Source organism: Eriocheir sinensis, chromosome 25, assembly GCF_024679095.1.
Source record: "Eriocheir sinensis breed Jianghai 21 chromosome 25, ASM2467909v1, whole genome shotgun sequence".
Lineage (NCBI taxonomy): Eukaryota > Metazoa > Arthropoda > Malacostraca > Decapoda > Varunidae > Eriocheir > Eriocheir sinensis.
Genome location: NC_066533.1, coordinates 6,338,927 through 6,358,287, shown reverse-complemented (window position 1 = coordinate 6,358,287; position 19,361 = coordinate 6,338,927). Strand labels below are relative to the sequence as shown.

Here is a 19,361-nt window from a genome sequence, read left to right as displayed (position 1 = left end):
CCACCCCTCAGCCCCAGGAGGACGCTGCGAGAGACAACCCCCGAGGCGCCACGAACACAAATATTCATCAAACTCTCCCAGGAGGAGGCCGTGGTACAAGTGGGGGTGGCGGCCACCGCTGTGCCGGTCAAGACCCCGCCAATGGAGCACCCGGAGCGCGTGCTTCCCGCCGGGACACCCTCCGTCAGGAGTCTGCGGCAGCGCTTCGAGGCCGGAGCCTCAGGCCAGTCCTTCATGTCCACTGAGAAGGTGACAACCACGAGGACGAGCCGCACCGTCATCCAGACCCTCAGGACGCCCTTCGAGAGGCCGTTGCCCCGCCAGGCCAGGAGCGTGTCCCCTGAGAAGGAGCAGCGCGGCTCCCTCACCAGGATGTCCAGCGCCTCCGTCAAAAACCTCCAGATGCAGTTTGAGCCTCCGCTCAGCCCCGTTGAGGACGCCCCACCCCTCCCACTGACTCCGCCGCCGATCCACGCCGCGGCCAAGGGCAAGGTCACTCCCAATGTTGAGAAGAACTCCAGGCGGTGGCTGCAGCGGCAATCGAGGACCAGCAGCTCCTCGTCCTCATCCTCGTCCTCGTCCTCGAGTGATGACGAGAAGGATGACAACAAGCGACGGCAAAGAGAACTCGAGAAGAAGAGAAAAGAAGAGGAGAAGGCGAAGAAAAAGCAAAGATTTGAGCAAGAAGAGAGAGAGAAAAAGAAAAAGCTAGAGCAAGAAAAGGCAGAGAAGGAAAGAATCGCGAAGGAAAAGGAGAGAATCGCTAAAGAAGAAAAGGAGAGGAAGGAAAGAGAAGAGAGGGAGAGGAGAGCAAGGGAAGAAATGGAAAAGAAGGAGAGAGAAGAAAAGATAAGAAAGGAAAGAGAGGAGAAGGAGAAGAAGGAAAGAGAAGAAAAGGAGAGAAGGGAAAAAGAAGAAAGGATAAGGAAGGAGAAGGAAAGACAGGAAAAGGAAAGGAAGGAACGAGAAGAAAAGGCCAAGCAGGACTCCAAGCGACGGTCGAGGACCAGCAGGTCCTCGTCCTCGTCCTCGTCCTCGAGTGATGACGAGAAGGATGAAGACAAGCGGCGGGAAAAGGCAGAGAAGGAAAGAACTGCGAAGGAAAAGGAGAGAATCGCTAAAGAGGAAAGGGAGAGGAAGGAAAGAGAAGAAAAGGAAAGGAAGGAAAGAGAAGAAAAGGAAAGGAAGGAAAGAGAAGAAAAGATAAGGAAGGAAAGAGAAGAAAAGGAAAGGAAGGAAAGAGAAGAAAAGATAAGGAAGGAAAGAGAGGAGAAGGAGAGGAAGGAAAGGGAGGAAAAGGCGAGGAAGGAAAGAGAGGAGAAGGAGAGGAAGGAAAGAGAAGAAAAGATAAAGAAGGAAAGAGAGGAGAAGGAAAGGAAGGAAAGAGAGGAAAAGGCGAGGAAGGAAAGAGAGGAGAAGGAGAGGAAGGAAAGAGAAGAAAAGATAAGGAAGGAAAGAGAGGAGAAGGAGAGGAAGGAAAGAGAAGAAAAGATAAGGAAGGAAAGAGAGGAGAAGCAGAGGAAGGAAAGAGAGAAAAAGGAGAGGAAGGAGAGAGAAGAGAAGGAAAGGAAGGAAAGAGAGGAGAAGGAGAGAAAGGAAAGAGAAGAAAAGATAAGGAAGGAAAGACAGGAAAAGGAAAGGAAGGAACGAGAGGAAAAGGCCAAGCAGGACTCCAAGCGACGGTCGAGGACCAGCAGATCATCGTCCTCGTCCTCGTCCTCGAGTGATGACGAGAAGGATGAAGACAAGCGGCGGGAAAAGGCAGAGAAGGAAAGAATTGCGAAGGAAAAGGAGAGAATCGCTAAAGAGGAAAAGGAGAGGAAGGAAAGAGAAGAAAAGGAGAGGAAGGCAAGAGAAGAAAAGGAAAGAAAGGAGAGAGAGGAAAAGGAGAGGAAGGAAAGAGAGGAAAAGATAAGGAAGGAAAGAGAAGAAAAGGAGAGGAAGGAAAGAGAAGAGAAGGAGAGGAAGGAAAGAGAAGAAAAGATAAGAAAGGAAAGAGAGGAGAAGGCGAGGAAGGAAAGAGAAGAAAAGGAAAGGAAGGAAAGAGAAGAAAAGGAAAGGAAGGAAAGAGAAGAAAAGGAGAGAAAGGAAAGAGAGGAGAAGGGGAGGAAGGAAAAAGAGGAAAAGTTGAAGAAGGAAAAGGAGGAAAAGGAAAGAAAGGAAAGAGAGGAAAAGGAAAAGAAGGAGAGAGAGGAAAATATAAGGAAGGAAAAAGAGGAGAAAGAGAGAAAGGAACGAGAGGAAAAGGCCAAGAAGGAGTCCATGCTATTGTTGAAGGCCAGCAGGTCCTCATCCTCGTCCTCGTCCTCGAGTGATGACGAGAAGGATGAAGACGAGCGGCGGGATAAAGCACTTCAGAAAAAGAGAAAAGAAGAAGAGAAGAAGAAGGAGAAGCAGAGGATTCAGCAGGAGCAGCAAGAGAAAAAGAAAAGGTTAGAAGAAGAAAAGGCAGAAAAGGAAAGAATCGCTAAAGAGGAAAAGGAGAGGAAGGAAAGAGAAGAAAAGGAAAGGAAGGAGAAGGAAGAAAAACAGAAAAAGGAAAGAGAAGAAAAGGAAAGGAAGGAGCGAGAAGAAAGAATAAGGAAGGAAAAAGAGGAAAAGGAGAGGAAGGAGAGAGAAGAGAAGATAAAGAAGGAGAAAGAAAAACAGGAAAAGGAAAGGAAGGAAAAAGAGGAAAAGGAAAGGAAGGAACGAGAGGAAAAGGCCAAGCAGGACTCCAAGCGACGGTCGAGGACCAGCAGGTCCTCGTCCTCGTCCTCGTCCTCGAGTGATGACGAGAAGGATGAAGACAAGCGGCGGGAAAAGGCAGAGAAGGAAAGAATTGCGAAGGAAAAGGAGAGAATCGCTAAAGAGGAAAAGGAGAGGAAGGAAAGAGAAGAAAAGGAGAGGAAGGCAAGAGAAGAAAAGGAAAGAAAGGAGAGAGAGGAGAAGGAGAGGAAGGAAAGAGAGGAAAAGATAAGGAAGGAAAGAGAGGAGAAGGAGAGGAAGGAAAGAGAAGAGAAGGAGAGGAAGGAAAGAGAAGAAAAGATAAGGAAGGAAAGAGAGGAGAAGGAGAGGACGGAAAGAGAAGAAGCGGAGAAGAATTAAGAAGGAAAAAGGAGAGAATGAGAAGAAGGAAAAAGGAGAAAAGGAAAAGGAAAGAAGGGAAGAGGAAAGGAAGAGAAGAAAAGGAAAGAAAGGAGAGAGGAGAAGAGGAGAGAAGGAAAGAGAGGAAAAGAAAGGAAAGAGAAGAAAAGTTAAGGAAGGAAAGAGAGGAGAAGGAGAGGAAGGAAAGAGAGGAAAAGATAAGGAAGGAAAGAGAGGAGAAGGAGAGGAAGGAAAGAGAAGAAAAGATAAGGAAGGAAAGAGAGGAGAAGGAGAGGAAGGAAAGAGAAGAAAAGATAAGGAAGGAAAGAGAGGAGAAGGAGAGGAAGGAAAGAGAAGAAAAGATAAGGAAGGAAAGAGAGGAGAAGGAAAGGAAGGAACGAGAGGAAAAGGCCAAGCAGGACTCCAAGCGACGGTCGAGGACCAGCAGATCATCGTCCTCGTCCTCGTCTTCGAGTGATGACGAGAAGGATGAAGACAAGCGGCGGGAAAAGGCAGAGAAGGAAAGAATTGCGAAGGAAAAGGAGAGAATCGCTAAGGAGGAAAAGGAGAGGAAGGAAAGGGAAGAAAAGGAGAGGAAGGCAAGAGAAGAAAAGGAAAGAAAGGAGAGAGAGGAGATGGAGAGGAAGGAGCGAGAAGAAAAGGAGAGGAAGGAAAGAGAAGAGAAGGAGAGAAAGGAAAGAGAAGAGAAAGAGAGGAAGGAAAGAGAAGAAAAGATAAGGAAGGAAAGAGAGGAGAAGGAGAGGATGGAAAGAGAGGAGAAGGAAAGAAAGGAAAAAGAGAAAGGGAGTAAGGAAAGGGAGGAAAAGAAAAGGAAGGAGAGGGAAGAAAAAGAAAAGAAGGAGAAAGAAGAAAAGGAAAGGATGGAGAGAGAAAAAGTGGAAAAAGAAAAGAAAAAAGAGGAAAAGGCTGAGAAGGACTCCAAGTGGTTCCCGTGGCGCAAGTCGAGGACCAGCAGCTCCTCGTCCTCGTCCTCGTCCTCGAGTGATGATGATGAGAAGGATGACAAGAAGCGGCGGGAAAAGGAGATGAAGAGGAAGAAAAAAGAAGAGAAGGCGAAGGAGAAGCAGAGGATTGAGCAGGAGAAGCGAGAAAAAAAGAAAAGGTTAGAGGAAGAAAAGGCAGAGAAGGAAAGAATCGCGAAGGAGAAAGAGAAAATCGCCAAAGAGGAAAAGGAGAGGAAGGAAAGAGAGAAGAAGGAGAAGGAGGAGCGGGAAAAAGCCGAAGAAGAAAGGAAGAAATGTGAACAGGCAGAGCAGGAACGAAAGGCAAAAGAAGAGGCTGAGAGGAAGAAGGCTCAAGAGGAAGAAGAGAGACGGAAGAAGCGAGAGCGAGAGGAAGCAGAACGCCTCCAAAAAGAAAAGATGAAGGAAGAGGCGAAAAGGAGGGAGGAGGATAAGAAAAGGAAGGAGGAACTGATTAGAAGACTATCGAGTGAGGAGGTGCCAAAGGAGGTGGAGATCGTGGAGAACCGAAGGAGCAAAAGTGACAGCAGCAGCAGCAGCAGCAGCAGCGACAGCGACAGCGACGACAAGGGTGCCAAGGTCAAGGCGGGCGAGCGCAAGGTGCACGCGATGATCGGCCGCTTCACACAGCCGGGTCGGCGCGCGCCCAGTCCCCCGAGGAACGCCACCAACCCGCCGGGTGGGGCCGCCGCGTCCTCGGAGCAGAACGTGGAGCGACTCATCGACCAATTCACCAATTTGAAGGACGCCGACCTGGAGGGCGAGGCGCGGCGCGGCAAGGTGGCGCTGGAGCTGGCCGCCGACGGAGACGAAGCGGAGGAGCCCCGCGCCTCCGACGTGGCCTCCCTCGTGCAGAAGTTCCGCAAGATGAACGCGAGGCGGCGGTCGTCGTCGTCGTCTTCCTCGTCAGACAGTGACGGGGGCAGAGCGTCCCCCGAGAAGCCCAAGCCGGCGCCCATCCCGACGATCCCCGCCCGCACCACCGTTCCCGGCAAGGTGCGCACCCTCAGGGCCGACGAGCTGCGCTACTTCGAAACCTCGGGCGGCGAGGGCGGCGCCACTGAGCCCTTCATGCGCACCCAGAGTCTGCGCGGCAAGAGGAGCGAGTCGTCGCCCTTCGCCAGGCCTCGCTTCGGGTCGCTGCGCGGCGGCAATTCCCGCGTGGCGGTGATCTCCACCTCCAGCAGCACCAACGCCGCGCTGCCCAAAAACTGCCGCCACCTCAACAAGGACGAGCTGCGCTTCTTCGAGGGCAAAGTGACCAATATCTACCGCAGCCGCGCCACCTCGGACAGGGACGGCAAGACCACCATGGGGGAGGGCAGGCCCCCTGCAGTGCCTCAGGATAACACCCTTCCGGACTCCGAGGTGTTTTTTCGCTTAGCGGGGCGGGGCGGGCCGGCACCTAAGGGCACCGGCCGCCCCGCCCCTCGCGAGGATGACTCTGACTCCGACTCTGAGCCGAGCGTCCTCCGCGGCAGCGAGGGACTCACAGACTCTGAGGGGGACCTGTACGAGCTGGACATCACCCTCAGGAGCGAGACCGACAACGACGACACCTCGGACACGGAGGGGCACGCCCTGGACCACCCCATGTCCCTGATTGTGCACTCCATCCAGGGCAAGCTGCTGCACCCTGTGGACGCCTCCGGGGCAGGGGAGGAGGACACGCGATGTTACGTGGTGTTCAGTCCCAGCGGCTATCTCGAGAGCAGCGGCGACGAGGACGACGACTACGCGTACAAGTTCCCCCTTGCCTCGCCGACACTCACAGAGAACGTCCCGACGCCGACTCTCACAGAAAACCGCGGCCCCCCGGTGGTGGCGCTGGACGAAGGGCCTGGCCCCGCAGCCCCGAGTCAGGCCGTGCTGCCCGACCCAGCCGCCAAGGGCACTAAGGCTGAAGCCAATGATACACAGCACCTTGAATCAACACGGACCAACACGCAGCAAATACTTAAGGCCTCCTCTCAACCCTCCGTGAACAGTCACACAGAAAACGGCGACACTATTGATCTAGGGGACACTGAAGGAACCGTGCGCCCCTTGCTGACGCTCGACAACCAGATGCTGAAGACTGCCACTCTCACGGAAAACATCAGGAACTCAAAGCCATTGCTAACCCGTGGCAAGGGCGTGGAGGAGACAGACTCTAGCGACGAGGATGAGAAGAAAGGGGAGAAGAAGGATAACGAGAAAGACATCAAGACTTGGGTAATGGGGAAGAGTGTGAACGTGGAGGTGGTGGTGGTTAAAAATGAGGCGAATACACTTGAAACAAAACAGCCTCGTCCTCTCCTAGACCCAGACGAGAAGGTGGACCACGATGCCTTGGAAGTCTTCATGGAGGAGCTGGACAAACTAAACTCTCTGCCGCGCCCCATCAAGCCGTTGCCCCCCCGCGAGGACCCCAAGACACTCATGAACGCCAGTGACTCCAGCAGCGACTCCAGCAGCGACGACGAGGAGGGGAAGCGGGAGAAGAAAAAGCAGGATAAGAAAAAGGAAAGAAAGGAGAAGGTGGAGGTGCAGGAGGTGGTCGTGCTAGCTAAAAAGGGGGCGAATGCACTTGAAACAACACCGCCTCGCCCACTCGTTGACCCTGACGAGAAGGTGGACCACGAGGCTTTGGAGACCTTCATGCAGGAGCTGGACAAACTGAACGCCCTGCCGCGCCTCATTAAGCCGCTGCCACCCCGCGAGGACCCCAAGACGACCATGAACGCCAGCGACTCCAGCAGCAGCGATTCCAGTAGCGACGAGTCTAGCAGCGAGGACGAGAAGGAGAAACGGAAGAAGCAGGATGAGAAAAAGGAGAAGAAGGAGGCTGCAAAGAAAATGAAGGAGGTGGTCGTGGTGGCTAAAAAGGAGGCGAATGCGCTTGAAACCAAACAGCCTCGTCCACGCGTAGACCCAGACGACAAGGTGGACGAGGAGGCTTTGGAGGATTTCTTGGAGGAGCTGGAAAAACTGAACGCCCTGCCGCGGACCATCAAACCTCCAGCACCCAGCCAGGACCCCAAGACGCCAATGAACGCCGACGACTCCAGCAGCGACTCCAGCAGCGATGACGAAAGACTGACTTCCGAGGAAATAAAGAACATCGAAAAGCAGATCATCCCTGTAGCATCCTTCCAAGGACTCTCAGTCTCCCCAATGGCTTCTTCAAGCACCCTCAAGGATGTAAAGGACTCCGGGAGCCTCTTAAAAGATTCCAATACTCTTAAAGCAGCCACGGAGGAAAAGAGGAAAAGCAAGGAAGGATGTCATGCCTCTCCTCTTCTTCTTGAGCACTCCAAGAGGCAAGAGGAAGAAGAGAAGATGGTGAAGGAAAGGATACAGCATACTTGTTCCTCTCCTCTTTCTGAACCCCTTGAGAGGAAAGAAATAGAGAAGGGAATAGGAAGAAAAAGTGCTGTTCAAAGAGGAGAGACGGGAGAAAGAGAAGAGAACACGGATATCATAAGTGGGAGAGAGTTCATCAAGTTCTGTGTTTTCTCCGTCTGGTTCGCCGTCATTATGTACATGACTAAGGACCTCCTGAGCTAACCTTCCCTCACCCCAACACTTCAACGCAGCCCCAGAAATACAAGACAACACAAGACAACACCATCACCACCAAAAACACCACTACACCAGTACGTTCCTAACACCACTACCAACACAACACCAGTAACACACTACCACAATCAACAATCCAGGAAATTACTGAAGCAAATTTGATTCTCCTCCTCCTCCTCCTCCCTTCCATCCTTCATCCATCCCCTTGAAAGTCAAAAAAATCACACAAAATTTTAAGCCCTTCCCTCGCCATCCCTCTTGTCTTTATCCTTTCCGTTCCCCTCCAATCTACGAAGACTCGCCACAACACTTAATGCATCTGCTACACCTCCTTCTTCCATCCCTCTTCCATCCCTCTCCCTTTCATCTCCCACCAAAGGAGCTGCCTCGTACAGGCCTACCGGCCTCTTGCAGACTCCTGCGTTCTTATGTTCTTATGTTCTTAACACAATTTCGATGACAACACAAATCACAATCAAAACCACCAACACAATTCCGATGACAACACAAATTAACACCACTGCACAGGACAGCACCAACTCACCACCAACACACCATCACCAACACAACACAAGCAAGACATTATAGCCAACGCAACACCACCAACACAACACCACCAGCACAACACCACTAACACATCACCATCAACACAGATTATTTTCCTTCTGTTTCAAAACTTTCTATAATGCATTGCCGTTGTTACTGTTATGAGCCTGCGTCCAGGAAATTACTGAAGCAAATTTGATTCTCCTCCTCCTCCTCCTCCCTTCCATCCTTCATCCATCCCCTTGAAAGTCAAAAAAATCACACAAAATTTTAAGCCCTTCCCTCGCCATCCCTCTTGTCTTTATCCTTTCCGTTCCCCTCCAATCTACGAAGACTCGCCACAACACTTAATGCATCTGCTACACCTCCTTCTTCCATCCCTCTTCCATCCCTCTCCCTTTCATCTCCTTTTCCTCTCCCATCCCTCTCCCATCCGTTCCGTCGAAATCTAAGCATCGCGCAAAAATTCTACCAAGCACGATTTTTTAAAGTTTGTGAATGTGGCCTTGAAACCCCTCGTTTGCTGGGCTGCGTCGCAATATCCCAGCCCGGCAAATAAAATGTGTATAGGAGAAACTGAACAGGATATGAACACGGAAATCACACAAAAAATATATCCAAGGATAACGATGATAGTGATTGGAGAAGTAAAAAGATGTAATGAATCGCAGCGAATATAACATTGTGTGATCGTGTGTTTATTAAAAAAAAGAATAAAAAGACACCAATATATAAAATAGGCAAACTTCAATGCTTCTGATTATACGTAAGTGGAAAACAATTTATCTAATGTGCTGGTATAAATTGTGCATAATTCCTGACTAATGCCTCTTAGGAAATAGAGAAAATTAACTTAATGCAGTGGAAAGGATGAGAAAAAAAAGATTGCCTAGAACGGATAAAAGTGGAGACAAGTTGATTATTGTAATGGACTTTCATAAATAAATACGACGAATGATTCATGACGGTGTGTTGATGAAAAGAAATATAATAAAAGAAACAATAAAACTAAACGAGTATGAGTACAACGGAGAAAAAGAGTCGATCATTTAATGGACTTAGAGAAATGAAGATGATAAATGATTCCTCTTAATGCAATACAGAACAAATATAGTGGAAATAATATATCTAGGAAAACTGATTGGTTGAAAAAAGAAAACTTGTGTGATTTCGTGCAGGAAATTACAAACCTGGAAAAAATATTAAAACGAGAGTAATGTTAATGATTCCATGTACTTAACTAATGAAACATGTGGATAATTCCTGGATCAGTTTTAATTATCGTATATACATTGTTGATATATTTCCTTGTTTCCCTCCTCAGTGCCTGCTTTGTTTTAAGTGTTTCATTAACAGATTCTTTATTTAATTGTTCTAAGATAGTCATTTATTGTAAGTTGATTGTTTTATGATATCAAGAAATCATCAACGTCCTTTCCGAATATTTTTTGTTCATATAATGCTATGTTTTCCACCTCACTAATAGGTTGTGTCTTTTTGGTTTCATGATCAAATTCCTACTTTTAATGTTCCGCCACAGTCTGGTTTTGAGAACAAATGAAAAAAAAACAAATTTACTTTTCGTATTTTTCATATATTACTTTTTATTCTTCTTTACTGTTCGGTTGGATTTTACTAGTTTTATTACCAAATTATTTCTTTTCGTGTTCAGCCTCAGTCATCTGTTCACTTCGTTTTTTGGTCTGAATTGGAAAATTGAAAAAAACTTCCTTTAAGTATTTTTGGTTTATACTGTTTTGTGTTCCTCTTCACTGTAAAGTTGGTTTATGCTCTTTTTCATTCCCAAAGTCCTTTTTTTAAGGTGTTCTACCGCAGCCATTTCTTCATTACATTTTGTTTTTAAATTAAGAAAGTGAATCAATTTATCCTTTTCGTTTATTCCTTTATGATGTAGTGCTATAGTTTTTTTTCTCTCTCAATGGTCATATATATTTTATTTGTTTTATTACTGAATTCCCTCTTTCTGTGTCCAATCATACCACCCAATCAATTATTATGATTTTAATTGTTGCAGAACTGAATAAACAATTTAATCAACTTTTTGCTTTTTCGTGTTCCGAAACTGGGGTTTAGAGTTCACTTCGGCGTTCAATAATTTTCCTCTGTTTGTTTGTTTGTTTGTTTGTTCTTGTTCTCTCTTTCCTTTTATTTTCTTTCCCTCGGTTGGACATTCCTTCCTGATATAGTTTTGATTATAAGTTTGCTTCGAGTCACAAGTGTTGCCAGCTCCTGTGTTGCTTACAACTGTTGACAAAAATAAATGTTTATGAAAACTGATCAACTTGTTTATATTTTTAGTTTAGGAAAGAGAATAGACCAAAAAAGGAGGAGGAGGAGGAGGAGGAGGAGGAGCAGGAAAGAGGTGGAGGAGAAGAGGGGGAGAACGGACCCAAGGAAAGGAAATCAAGGACGAGAGAGATTTATATAGATTTACACAGAAAATCAGACCACACAGACCCCATGGTCCAGACTAGGTGGCCTGTCCTTAAACCTAAGTGATTCTACATTAATTAATTACTTTACTATATTTATACGACTTTTAAATTCTTAGTGTACTACATTGAAGGACGCTTTGATGGTGTATCCCCCGAAGGGGACGGAAGGGGGGGGCGGGGTCACTGCAGGTGGCAGCAGGTGGTGATGGCGGAGACGGTTCATCACTCCGGGTCCCCAACTCCTGCAGTGTCGCTTGCTGAAGGTTCTTGATTGATGGCACGTCTAGGGTGGCGAGGGTGTCGGCGTTCCCGGTGTTGTTGTGCAGTTTACATAGATTACATAGAAAATCAGACCACACAGACCCCATGGTCCAGACCAGGTGGCCTGTCCTTAAACCTAAGTGATTCTACATTAATCAGATGGCTCCAAAACGTTGCATTTCTACTCTAGTTAATATTAAGTTCAAGGAAGTGACGATCGAGCTTGTTTTTAAAGGAGTCAATCGTGTTACACTGGACCACTGAAGGTGGGAGCTTATTCCATTCTCGGTTGGTGAAGAAAAATTTCGTGCAGTCTGAATTTATTTGTCTACATTTGAGTTTTATGCCATTGCTCCTCGTTCGCAAAGTGACATCGATCATAAACAATTTTGTTCTGTCTACATTCGGGAAACCATTAAATATTTTAAAACATTCGATCAGTTTTCCTCGGAGGCGACGTTTCTCAAGAGAGAACATGTTAAGGGTGGAAAGCCTTTCTTTGTAGGATTTGTTGCGCAAGGAAAAGATCATTTTTGTTGCCCGACGCTGAACACCTTCTAATTTAGCAATGTCCTTTGCATGGTGGGGAGACCAAAACTGTACCACATATTCCAAGTGAGGTCTGACTAAAATATTGTAGAGCGGGAGTATTACATCTTTATTCTTGAATAAAAAGTTTCTTTTAATGAAGCCCAACATTCTGTTCGCTTTATTTGCTGCATCGATGCAAGGATGTGAGAATTTGAGGTTTGACGCGATTTTGACCCCCAGGTCCTTAACGCATTGAACGTTTGTGAGTTTAACGCCGCCCATTTCGTAATCGAACTTCTTATTTCTTGTTCCAACTTGAAGGACCTGGCACTTGTCTACGTTAAAGGGCATCTCCCATCTATCCGACCAAGCTGAAATTTTGTGCAAAATCCTCTTGGAGGCTTTGCCTGTCTTCGTCAGTGAGAAACTTAATATCTTTGTGTCGTCTCAAAACTTACCACAATTTGATTATTGAGTCCAACACATATGATATGTTGAATGAAATAACTGGCAAAGAGATGAGCCCTGAAACCGAGCCACTGTGACCGTGACCGGTCTGAGGAGTGAGTTAAACAATTAAACCACTCAATGTTGTCTGCAACCAATCAATTCGCGATCCATTTGTTTACTTGACCGTCAATACCTATTTGCTTTAATCTATAAAGTAAATTAATGTAATTTATGATGTGCTTTCTGAAATCAAGATAGAACTTCTCAAGAATCTCTTCTTTGAACTTCTTCTTAGACTTCTTGGAAAATTTAAAATAAAATAAAATAAAATAAATAAAATAAATAAAGCAAAAAAAACTAACTTCTCAGCCTCTCTAATCTCTCTTCTCTTCTTGTACTCGTCACATCTATAAGACAAAGAAGACAGACGTTTCTAAAACTTATTTACTTAAACAAAGAAACAGCTCTGAAAAAAAAAAATAATTAAATTAAATTCCAGCACACACCAGCTACTAGCTTCTCTCAAGACATCACATCACAAACTGTGTATTAACTTAACTGTAGGGGGCAGTGGGCACCTGAACCCCCACGCTACGTGGTCCGTTCGCACTGGATTCTCTCCTTCCTCCTCTTTTCTTAACCTCACACGCACGCCTACTACTACCTCCCAAAGGCTCCTCGCCTACAGTACACAGTCACAGACACACACTACTATCAAAAAAAACAAAAAGAAGATGATGGGCACGTGGCGCGCGGGGCGAAGGACGTCTTGTCGCGTGGGAGGAGTCTGGGGGAAGATTGCTTGGTGCCCCCCGCGACCCCTAATCCTTCAGCGCCCTCCGCGGTCAAGATGCATGCACTTCGCCACAACTGACATCTCGTTTTTATGGATTATTATTTAACAAAAAACACCACCATGCACAGTAATAGGGGGTCACATCCCACTCAAGTTCAGCTTAGGCAGCAATAACGAATATGATTTGAATAAGGTCTGTTTTTTCCCTTCCTGGTTCCCGCCTTACTTGTCTCTCGCTCTCAATCAAAAACTGGCGACTTTTCATTTCATTTTTTCACGGCCATTTCTTGAATAATGAAATCATGACACTACGTCCAATGATTTGGTTACGTCATAAACTGAGAAGAGGTCGTTATAGAAGGTCAATAGGTTTAATAGGGAGGATTTTTTGTTGGAGCCATGTTGTGTGAATCCCAAATTAATGAGAGTGCTTTCAAGGCAATCTTTGTCCCCAATTATAATCTCAAGTCTCATAGCAAAAACTGTAATTACCGGGTCTGTTTTTTTTTTTTTTTTTTTTTTTTTTTTTTTGTCTCCTTAAAAAAGGTGCCTTTTGCCAGCCTTTTCCAACGATGCCTTGTCCTGACTTTGTCGCAGACATATTGAATACGGGAGGAGAGGAGGGCTTTTTCTTTCTTGTTTTTTTAGTATATAGGATATTTTTTGTCGGGGTCCGGACTTTATTTTTTTATTTGTTTTAAGTGAATGAGCTAGGACTTCTTGGGTTGTTATTTCAAAAATTAGCAATGCATGCTCGAGATGCATTAGTAGGTGTTGGTGGTGTGGGGAGGAAGACTGTTAGTATCAAACACCGAGGAAAAGTAATTGTTTAAGAGGTTTGCAATGTGTTGGCTGTCAGTCACTAGTGCACCGTCGCTGTTTGATAAAGGTCCAATTCCACTTCTGATCGCCTTTCTGTTGTTTATGTAACTGAAGAAGGATTTGGGATTATTTTTACAGTTGGCTGTAATATTTTCTTCATATCTACGCTTTGCCTGACATACTTATCTTTTTACTCGTCGTCTGGCATCATTATTAAGTCTAATGTTTTCGGGCGTGCTTTGTTCTTTCTTTAACCTGTAAAACAATTTTCTCTCCTTGACTGAGTGTTTAATTTCGCTATTAAACCAAGGTGGGCTTTTATTAGTGTTAATTCGCTTCTCGCACAAAGGGACGAATGTGTTCTGCTGAGTGAGTAAATGACTTTTAAAGCTTAGCCAGGCTCCCTCTACATTGCCGTCATCTGATAGTTGTATTTCTGTTAGTTTTTGTCGGATTTCTACGAAGTTAGCTCTTTTGAAATTGGGCACCTTTATTTTCAGTCACTGATGTTTGAGCTCTAAAGTCGACGCGCACTAATTTATGATCGCAAGAACCGAGGTGTTCTCCTACCGTGACATTACTGACTAGGTTATCGTCGGTAGTTATAACAAGGTCGAGTATGTTATTTTGTCGAGTTGGTTCAGAAACCAAAAACCAAAAACTCCAAAAGGAGGGAGGGAAGGAAAGAGTAAGGGAGAAGGGAAGCAAAGTTAAAGGTGACGGGGGAGAGGGAGGGTTTCAAGGGGAGGATTAAGGTAGGGAGTGAGGGAGGAGAGGTGAGGAAGGAAAGAGGGGAAGAAAGGAAGGAAGGAATCAGAGAAGGGGGAAGGGCAGAGAAGTGAGGGGAAAGGGAGTAAAGGAGGGGGGAGAATAAGGGAATCTGAAGGAGGATGAAGGTAGGGAATGAGGGAAGAGAGATGAGGAAGGTAAAAGGAAGGGAAGGCAGGGATCAGTGAGGGAGGAAAGCAGGGAAGTAAGGGATAAGGGGGGGGAGGAAGGGAGGAAAGGAGAGATGGAGGGATGAAGGGAGGGAGAGGGAGCAAGAAGTTGAATTATTAAAGTGTAATTATACTTTTATGACGGCTGTCAAGAGTTTAGAATGGAATAATGCAAGCCCTCAGAGTAAGGGCTGTTGTTGATTTTATTATTATCATTATTATTATTATTATTATTATTATTATTATTATTATTATTATTATTATTATTATTATCCTTCCTTTCTTATTTTCGTCTTACTCCTTTTTCCTAAGTAGCAGTCGGAAACAGGTATTGTTAAAAAGTATGTGTGTGTGTGTTTCAGTGATACGGCGATCAGTTTTCCATTATAACAAGACTTAAAAACGGGGAATTTTAATTGCTGCACATATTCGATAAATTTAAACACCACCTCCACCACCGACACCACCACCACCAACAACAACAACAATAACAACAACTAGACATAATAATAAAAAACATCCACTGACCCATATACTAAATACTCCGAACCTGATAACTGATAACACTTGAACCTTTAATTGCGTTGCTCCAGAGTTCACGGTGAATCACACACATCTCAGACCTTGAATGAGATGGTTCGAATCCCCTTTGCCCCTTGCCACACACCTCCACCGGGACTAATTAATACCTGAGAAAGCACCTTGTCACCTGTCTCATCACCTGGCTATATCCTCAAACCTTACTCATCACTTATCAAGGTGTAACGAATATCAATTTGTTGTAATACTAGACAGAATGAATAAAGTGAAGAAGTGACAGGAGAAAATACCTTATCCTTGTCTCCCTCCTCGCCCCTTCATTTTTCTCCCTCCTCCCCCCCTTCCTTCTCTCCCTCCTCCCCCCTCCTTCCCTTCCTCCCGGTAGGAGGCTCCCACATAATCAGTTTACTTACTCACTCCATCAAAGGCATACACAGAGAGCGATTTAAAGAAAGAGAGAAAAGTGAGAGAGTGAGAAAGTAAGAAAGTTTCGAGTGAGGTTAACGAGGTGGAAGAAGAGGACCAGCCCCTCCCTTGCTATCACTTCCTTTCCCTTCCCTTCCTTACCCTTTCCTACCACTTTAACTTCCAATACAATCTCAAATTTACCCCAAAGAGGATAAATGACGAACAGCCCCAGAGTTCTTTCTAACGCAAACTACCAATCATCGCCAACATCATCACCACGCAACACCATCACACCTTTAATTGATCCCAGGTGTCCACGCTCCACAGTTATTCCCGTTAGGTCACGTGACACGAATATAATAGGAGGGTGTGGGGGGTGGGAAGGTGGGAGAGGAGGGGGTGTAAGTTTACGGTACCTAATGAATCAATAGAAGTCCTAATTAAGAGGTGGTAAGCAGAAGCCAGGTGTGAGAGGTGGATTAGAGGGAGGTGAAGGAGAGGGGTGGATGAGCAGGGAGGTGGAAGAGCAGGGAGGTGGATTAGTGGAGAGGTGGAGTAACAATAATGGAGTAGTGGAGAGGTAAAGTAGTGAAAGAGTAATGAGTTGGAGTAAGAGAAGTAGAGGGGAGAGGTGGAGGGAGGAGGGAGGAGGAAGATGGAGTGGAGAAGCAAAACAGAGGAAAATGGCAGGGTTAGGATGTGGAGGAGAGGGAGGTGAGAGAATAAGGATGAGGAAGACTGGAGAGGTGGAGAGACTGAGTTAACGAGTAAGTTAATGCTGGATAAAAGTGGAGCATCCTAATAGCATCGAATCGTGACTTCCTCTCCTTTTCCACTTCAATGTTTTACCTTCCTCTCCTTCCCTCTCCTCCACTTCCTCCTCCTCCACTTAACCTCACCGTTTTATCCTCTGCTTCTCTCTCGGCTTCCACTTCCCTCCATTTCTCCAATCCACTCCACCGACTCTCTATTCCACTTCTGATCATTCTTTCCTGATCATTCTTTCCTAACAACAAATAGTACGTGATTTACCTGATCAAGGCGGCTCACAGAAGACCCACGACTCCCTCCACTCCCTTCATCCTTTGGGCCTCGGAGGTTTCGTCACTCACAACACACAATTTCGTCCCTAACACACGACCCCCTTACGTCACACTCTTCTTTAGGAGACTCACCAAGATTAAAGGTAATGTTGGGGGCTTAGCCTGCGCGTAGCCTCGGTGCTCATATCCGTCGCATTAGCCCTTGATCCTGAACCCATCACCCCGGGGCACAGGGCCAGTGCAACATCCACAGGTCACCCCTCCTAGGTTTCCCAAGGTACCCATATTCTTTGTCTGCCAGTCCGAAATGGGGAATGAACAGCTGGGTGGGCTGCGAGCTTCACGGACAATATAGACAAAATATCCCCTTCACACGTTACTTAAATACAGAAATCAAAACTCAATCGAACTTTTCAAATTTTGTATGATTAACACGATCCAGGATTATTATGATCATTATCGTTTACATTGTTTTTGCTTCTGCTTTACAAATCATAAAAAAAACAGTTCTCTGTTTCCCAACTACAAAAACTCTTAATAATTAAATGGTTAGCAAGAAGGATCCACGTTTATGTTCACCCGAGTGATCCCGGGTTCGATTCCCAGACAGAGTGAGGCGGGGTGAGAGCCCCTGTCCACCGCGCAGTGAATGAGTGTGCCGTGTGTCAGTCAGGGTGTGTCCCGCCCCGACAGACCGGCGACACATGACCTTGTAGCCAAGTCCAGGTAGATTCAAGAGGGTAAACAGGTTAATTACGGCATACCTATTATTAACGTTGTCTCCTCAAGGATATAACAGTACTATTTGACTTTTTTAACTAATTTAAATATCTATATTTAACATTTTCGATTAATTTGTGACTGAGTATCTAATTTCTTGTTTTCCTTTTCCGGGAGTTTCAATTTCATCTCAATTTCATTGATATCCGTAACTTGTTTTTGTCAACTTTTCCCCGTTTTCTTTTCCTCTGGTTTTCTTGTATAGGTTTCCATTATATTTCTTTAATATCTACAGCTTGTTTTTGTCGCCTTTGACCCGTTTGCTCCTCCTTTACATCCCAGATACTTTTTCATAATCATCTCATTGCTGTGTAAGTAATGAAGAAGACGATTTTACATACTTTTATCCTGCTTCTATTTTGTTTGTGTGAGTGTGTTTTATCAGTCTTCAAGGTTGGTATGTCATCCTCTGTACTTATTAGTATGTGTGTGTGTGTGTGTGTGTGTGTGTGTGTGTGTGTGTGTGTGTGTGTGTGTGTGTGTGTGTGTCTGCGTCTGCGTCTGCGTGTGTGTGTGTGTGTGTGTGTGTGTGTGTGTGTGTGTGTGTGTGTGTGTGTGTGTGTGTGTGTGTGTGTGAGTGTGTGTGTGAAAGACATGTCTCTACGATTAACTTTGTACTGATAAGAGTGCACACCATTACCTGTCAATGCATCATCAACATCATCAGCATTAACGTCGCCCCACCCCTCCCCTCCTCCTCCACCAACACCACCCCATCACCACCATTACCACCAACACCATTACCACCAACACCATTACTACCACCACCATCATGGTGTGTAAAGTTACAATCACACTGACTCTACGACCTGCTAACGACCACCCACGACCGCAAAATGCACACCCACCGCTCCCCGACCACATTGGTGGCAAAGTAGTCGTGCGACAGAACGGCTACCGGTGGTCGTTTAGTGTCCGTCCAGTGTGCGTCCAGTGGGTGGCCGGACGGCGACCATGGTAAGATTCACACCTTGACCTCACACCTGGAGTCAGGCCAAGGCGCCCACCATACGCCGACCGGTGACCGACAGGCAAGGACCAGTACGCGTTCTGTCGCAATGAGGACGGCGACCTCCCTTAACGACCTGCAGCTGTCGTGGTACAGTAATATTATCACCCAGTTATATTACACATTTTTCATTCTAATTTCTGTAAATTATATATGAAAAAATAGTTTTTTATAAAGGTAATGAAAGTATTCTGTGCTTCACTGCAGCGAAAGACGGATATTTGTGGACCCCCCGCCCCCTATGTGCCGCAGACATGCAAAAAATGCTCCAAACAATATTGATTTAACCTGTTAATAGTATGTATGTTACATTATATTCGTTCTAATGCATTTCCACCACCCTGGGCAGAGAAGTTGAGATTAACAATTCTTCTTGAAATGGATAAAAGCCAATAGCTCCACAGACTCTTATTGTTACTGCTGTGCACATCATGTCCTGCAGTGATTTATTTTGGTTAGGCAGAGGTGACCCATACACATTTGCCAGTGTGTTTGACCTGTGGAGCAGGTTGAGTCGGGACGGAGCTTGGACGGCCTGAGTGGCGTGGGACGTCACGGCTCAGGAATGTACCTTATTTCCTGGCAAGGGTGGTTTGATCTACCACCGGTCGCCACACAACTCGCCGTGTGGTGGAAGGCCGGACGTCGACCACGACCTATGACAGATGAAAAGTGGACGCCGAACATCAGCGACCTCCTACTATCTGACGGCAACCAGACGGCGTCTGCTTGCCATCCGGTCGCCGTTCAACAGTTAATGGTCACCTGTCGGCCACCGGTGGCAGTCCGCTTGCCGTCCAGACGCAGTCCATTCGGCCACCGGACGGCAACCTTTTTTACGACCGGCAGCGACCTGAGAGGTCGGCTGGAGGTTTTAGAGCATGACCTAAAACCTCCATCGGTCACAGGGCAGACGGAGACACATGACGAACGCACGCACGAACAATCGTCGACCATGTGAGACCTCCCGCGACCTGCAGGTCGCTGGAGGTCAGCGGTAGGTCGTAGAGCCAGTGTGACTGGGCCTTAAGCCTCAGAAGATTGTCTTATCACACCAATCTTCTCTTATCACCACCAACACACACATCTCTCTCTCTCTCTCTCTCTCTCTCTCTCTCTCTCTCTCTCTCTCTCTCTCTCTCTCTCTCTCTCTCTCTCTTCCTGCCTCCCT

General features: G+C 46.3%; 2 protein-coding genes across 7 annotated transcripts in view; both read left to right on the top strand.

The window, feature by feature from the left end:
* LOC127003256 (uncharacterized) overlaps positions 1 to 10,454 on the top strand; it is a 31,141-nt gene extending 20,687 nt beyond the window's left edge. For all 3 annotated transcript variants that reach the window (XM_050869676.1, XM_050869677.1, XM_050869678.1), the window contains exons 2-3: positions 1 to 1,013; positions 3,515 to 10,454. The exon at positions 1 to 1,013 is cut by the window's left edge and continues 1,124 nt beyond it. In XM_050869676.1, the coding sequence (XP_050725633.1) occupies positions 1 to 1,013; positions 3,515 to 7,598 (5,097 nt within the window). In that variant the 3' untranslated portion in view covers positions 7,599 to 10,454. The remainder of the gene's footprint in view (positions 1,014 to 3,514) is intronic.
* LOC127003258 (uncharacterized) overlaps positions 1 to 19,361 on the top strand; it is a 38,229-nt gene that overhangs the window by 14,022 nt on the left and 4,846 nt on the right. Inside the window, exon 1 of one of the 4 annotated variants that reach the window (XM_050869682.1) lies at positions 15,367 to 15,429. The exons of 2 other annotated variants lie outside the window; for them this stretch is intronic. The gene's annotated coding sequence lies outside the window, so the exon portion shown is untranslated. Of the gene's footprint in view, positions 1 to 15,366; positions 15,430 to 16,082; positions 16,545 to 19,361 lie in introns of those variants that run through there. One more of the 4 variants, XM_050869683.1, reaches the window with a different exon arrangement.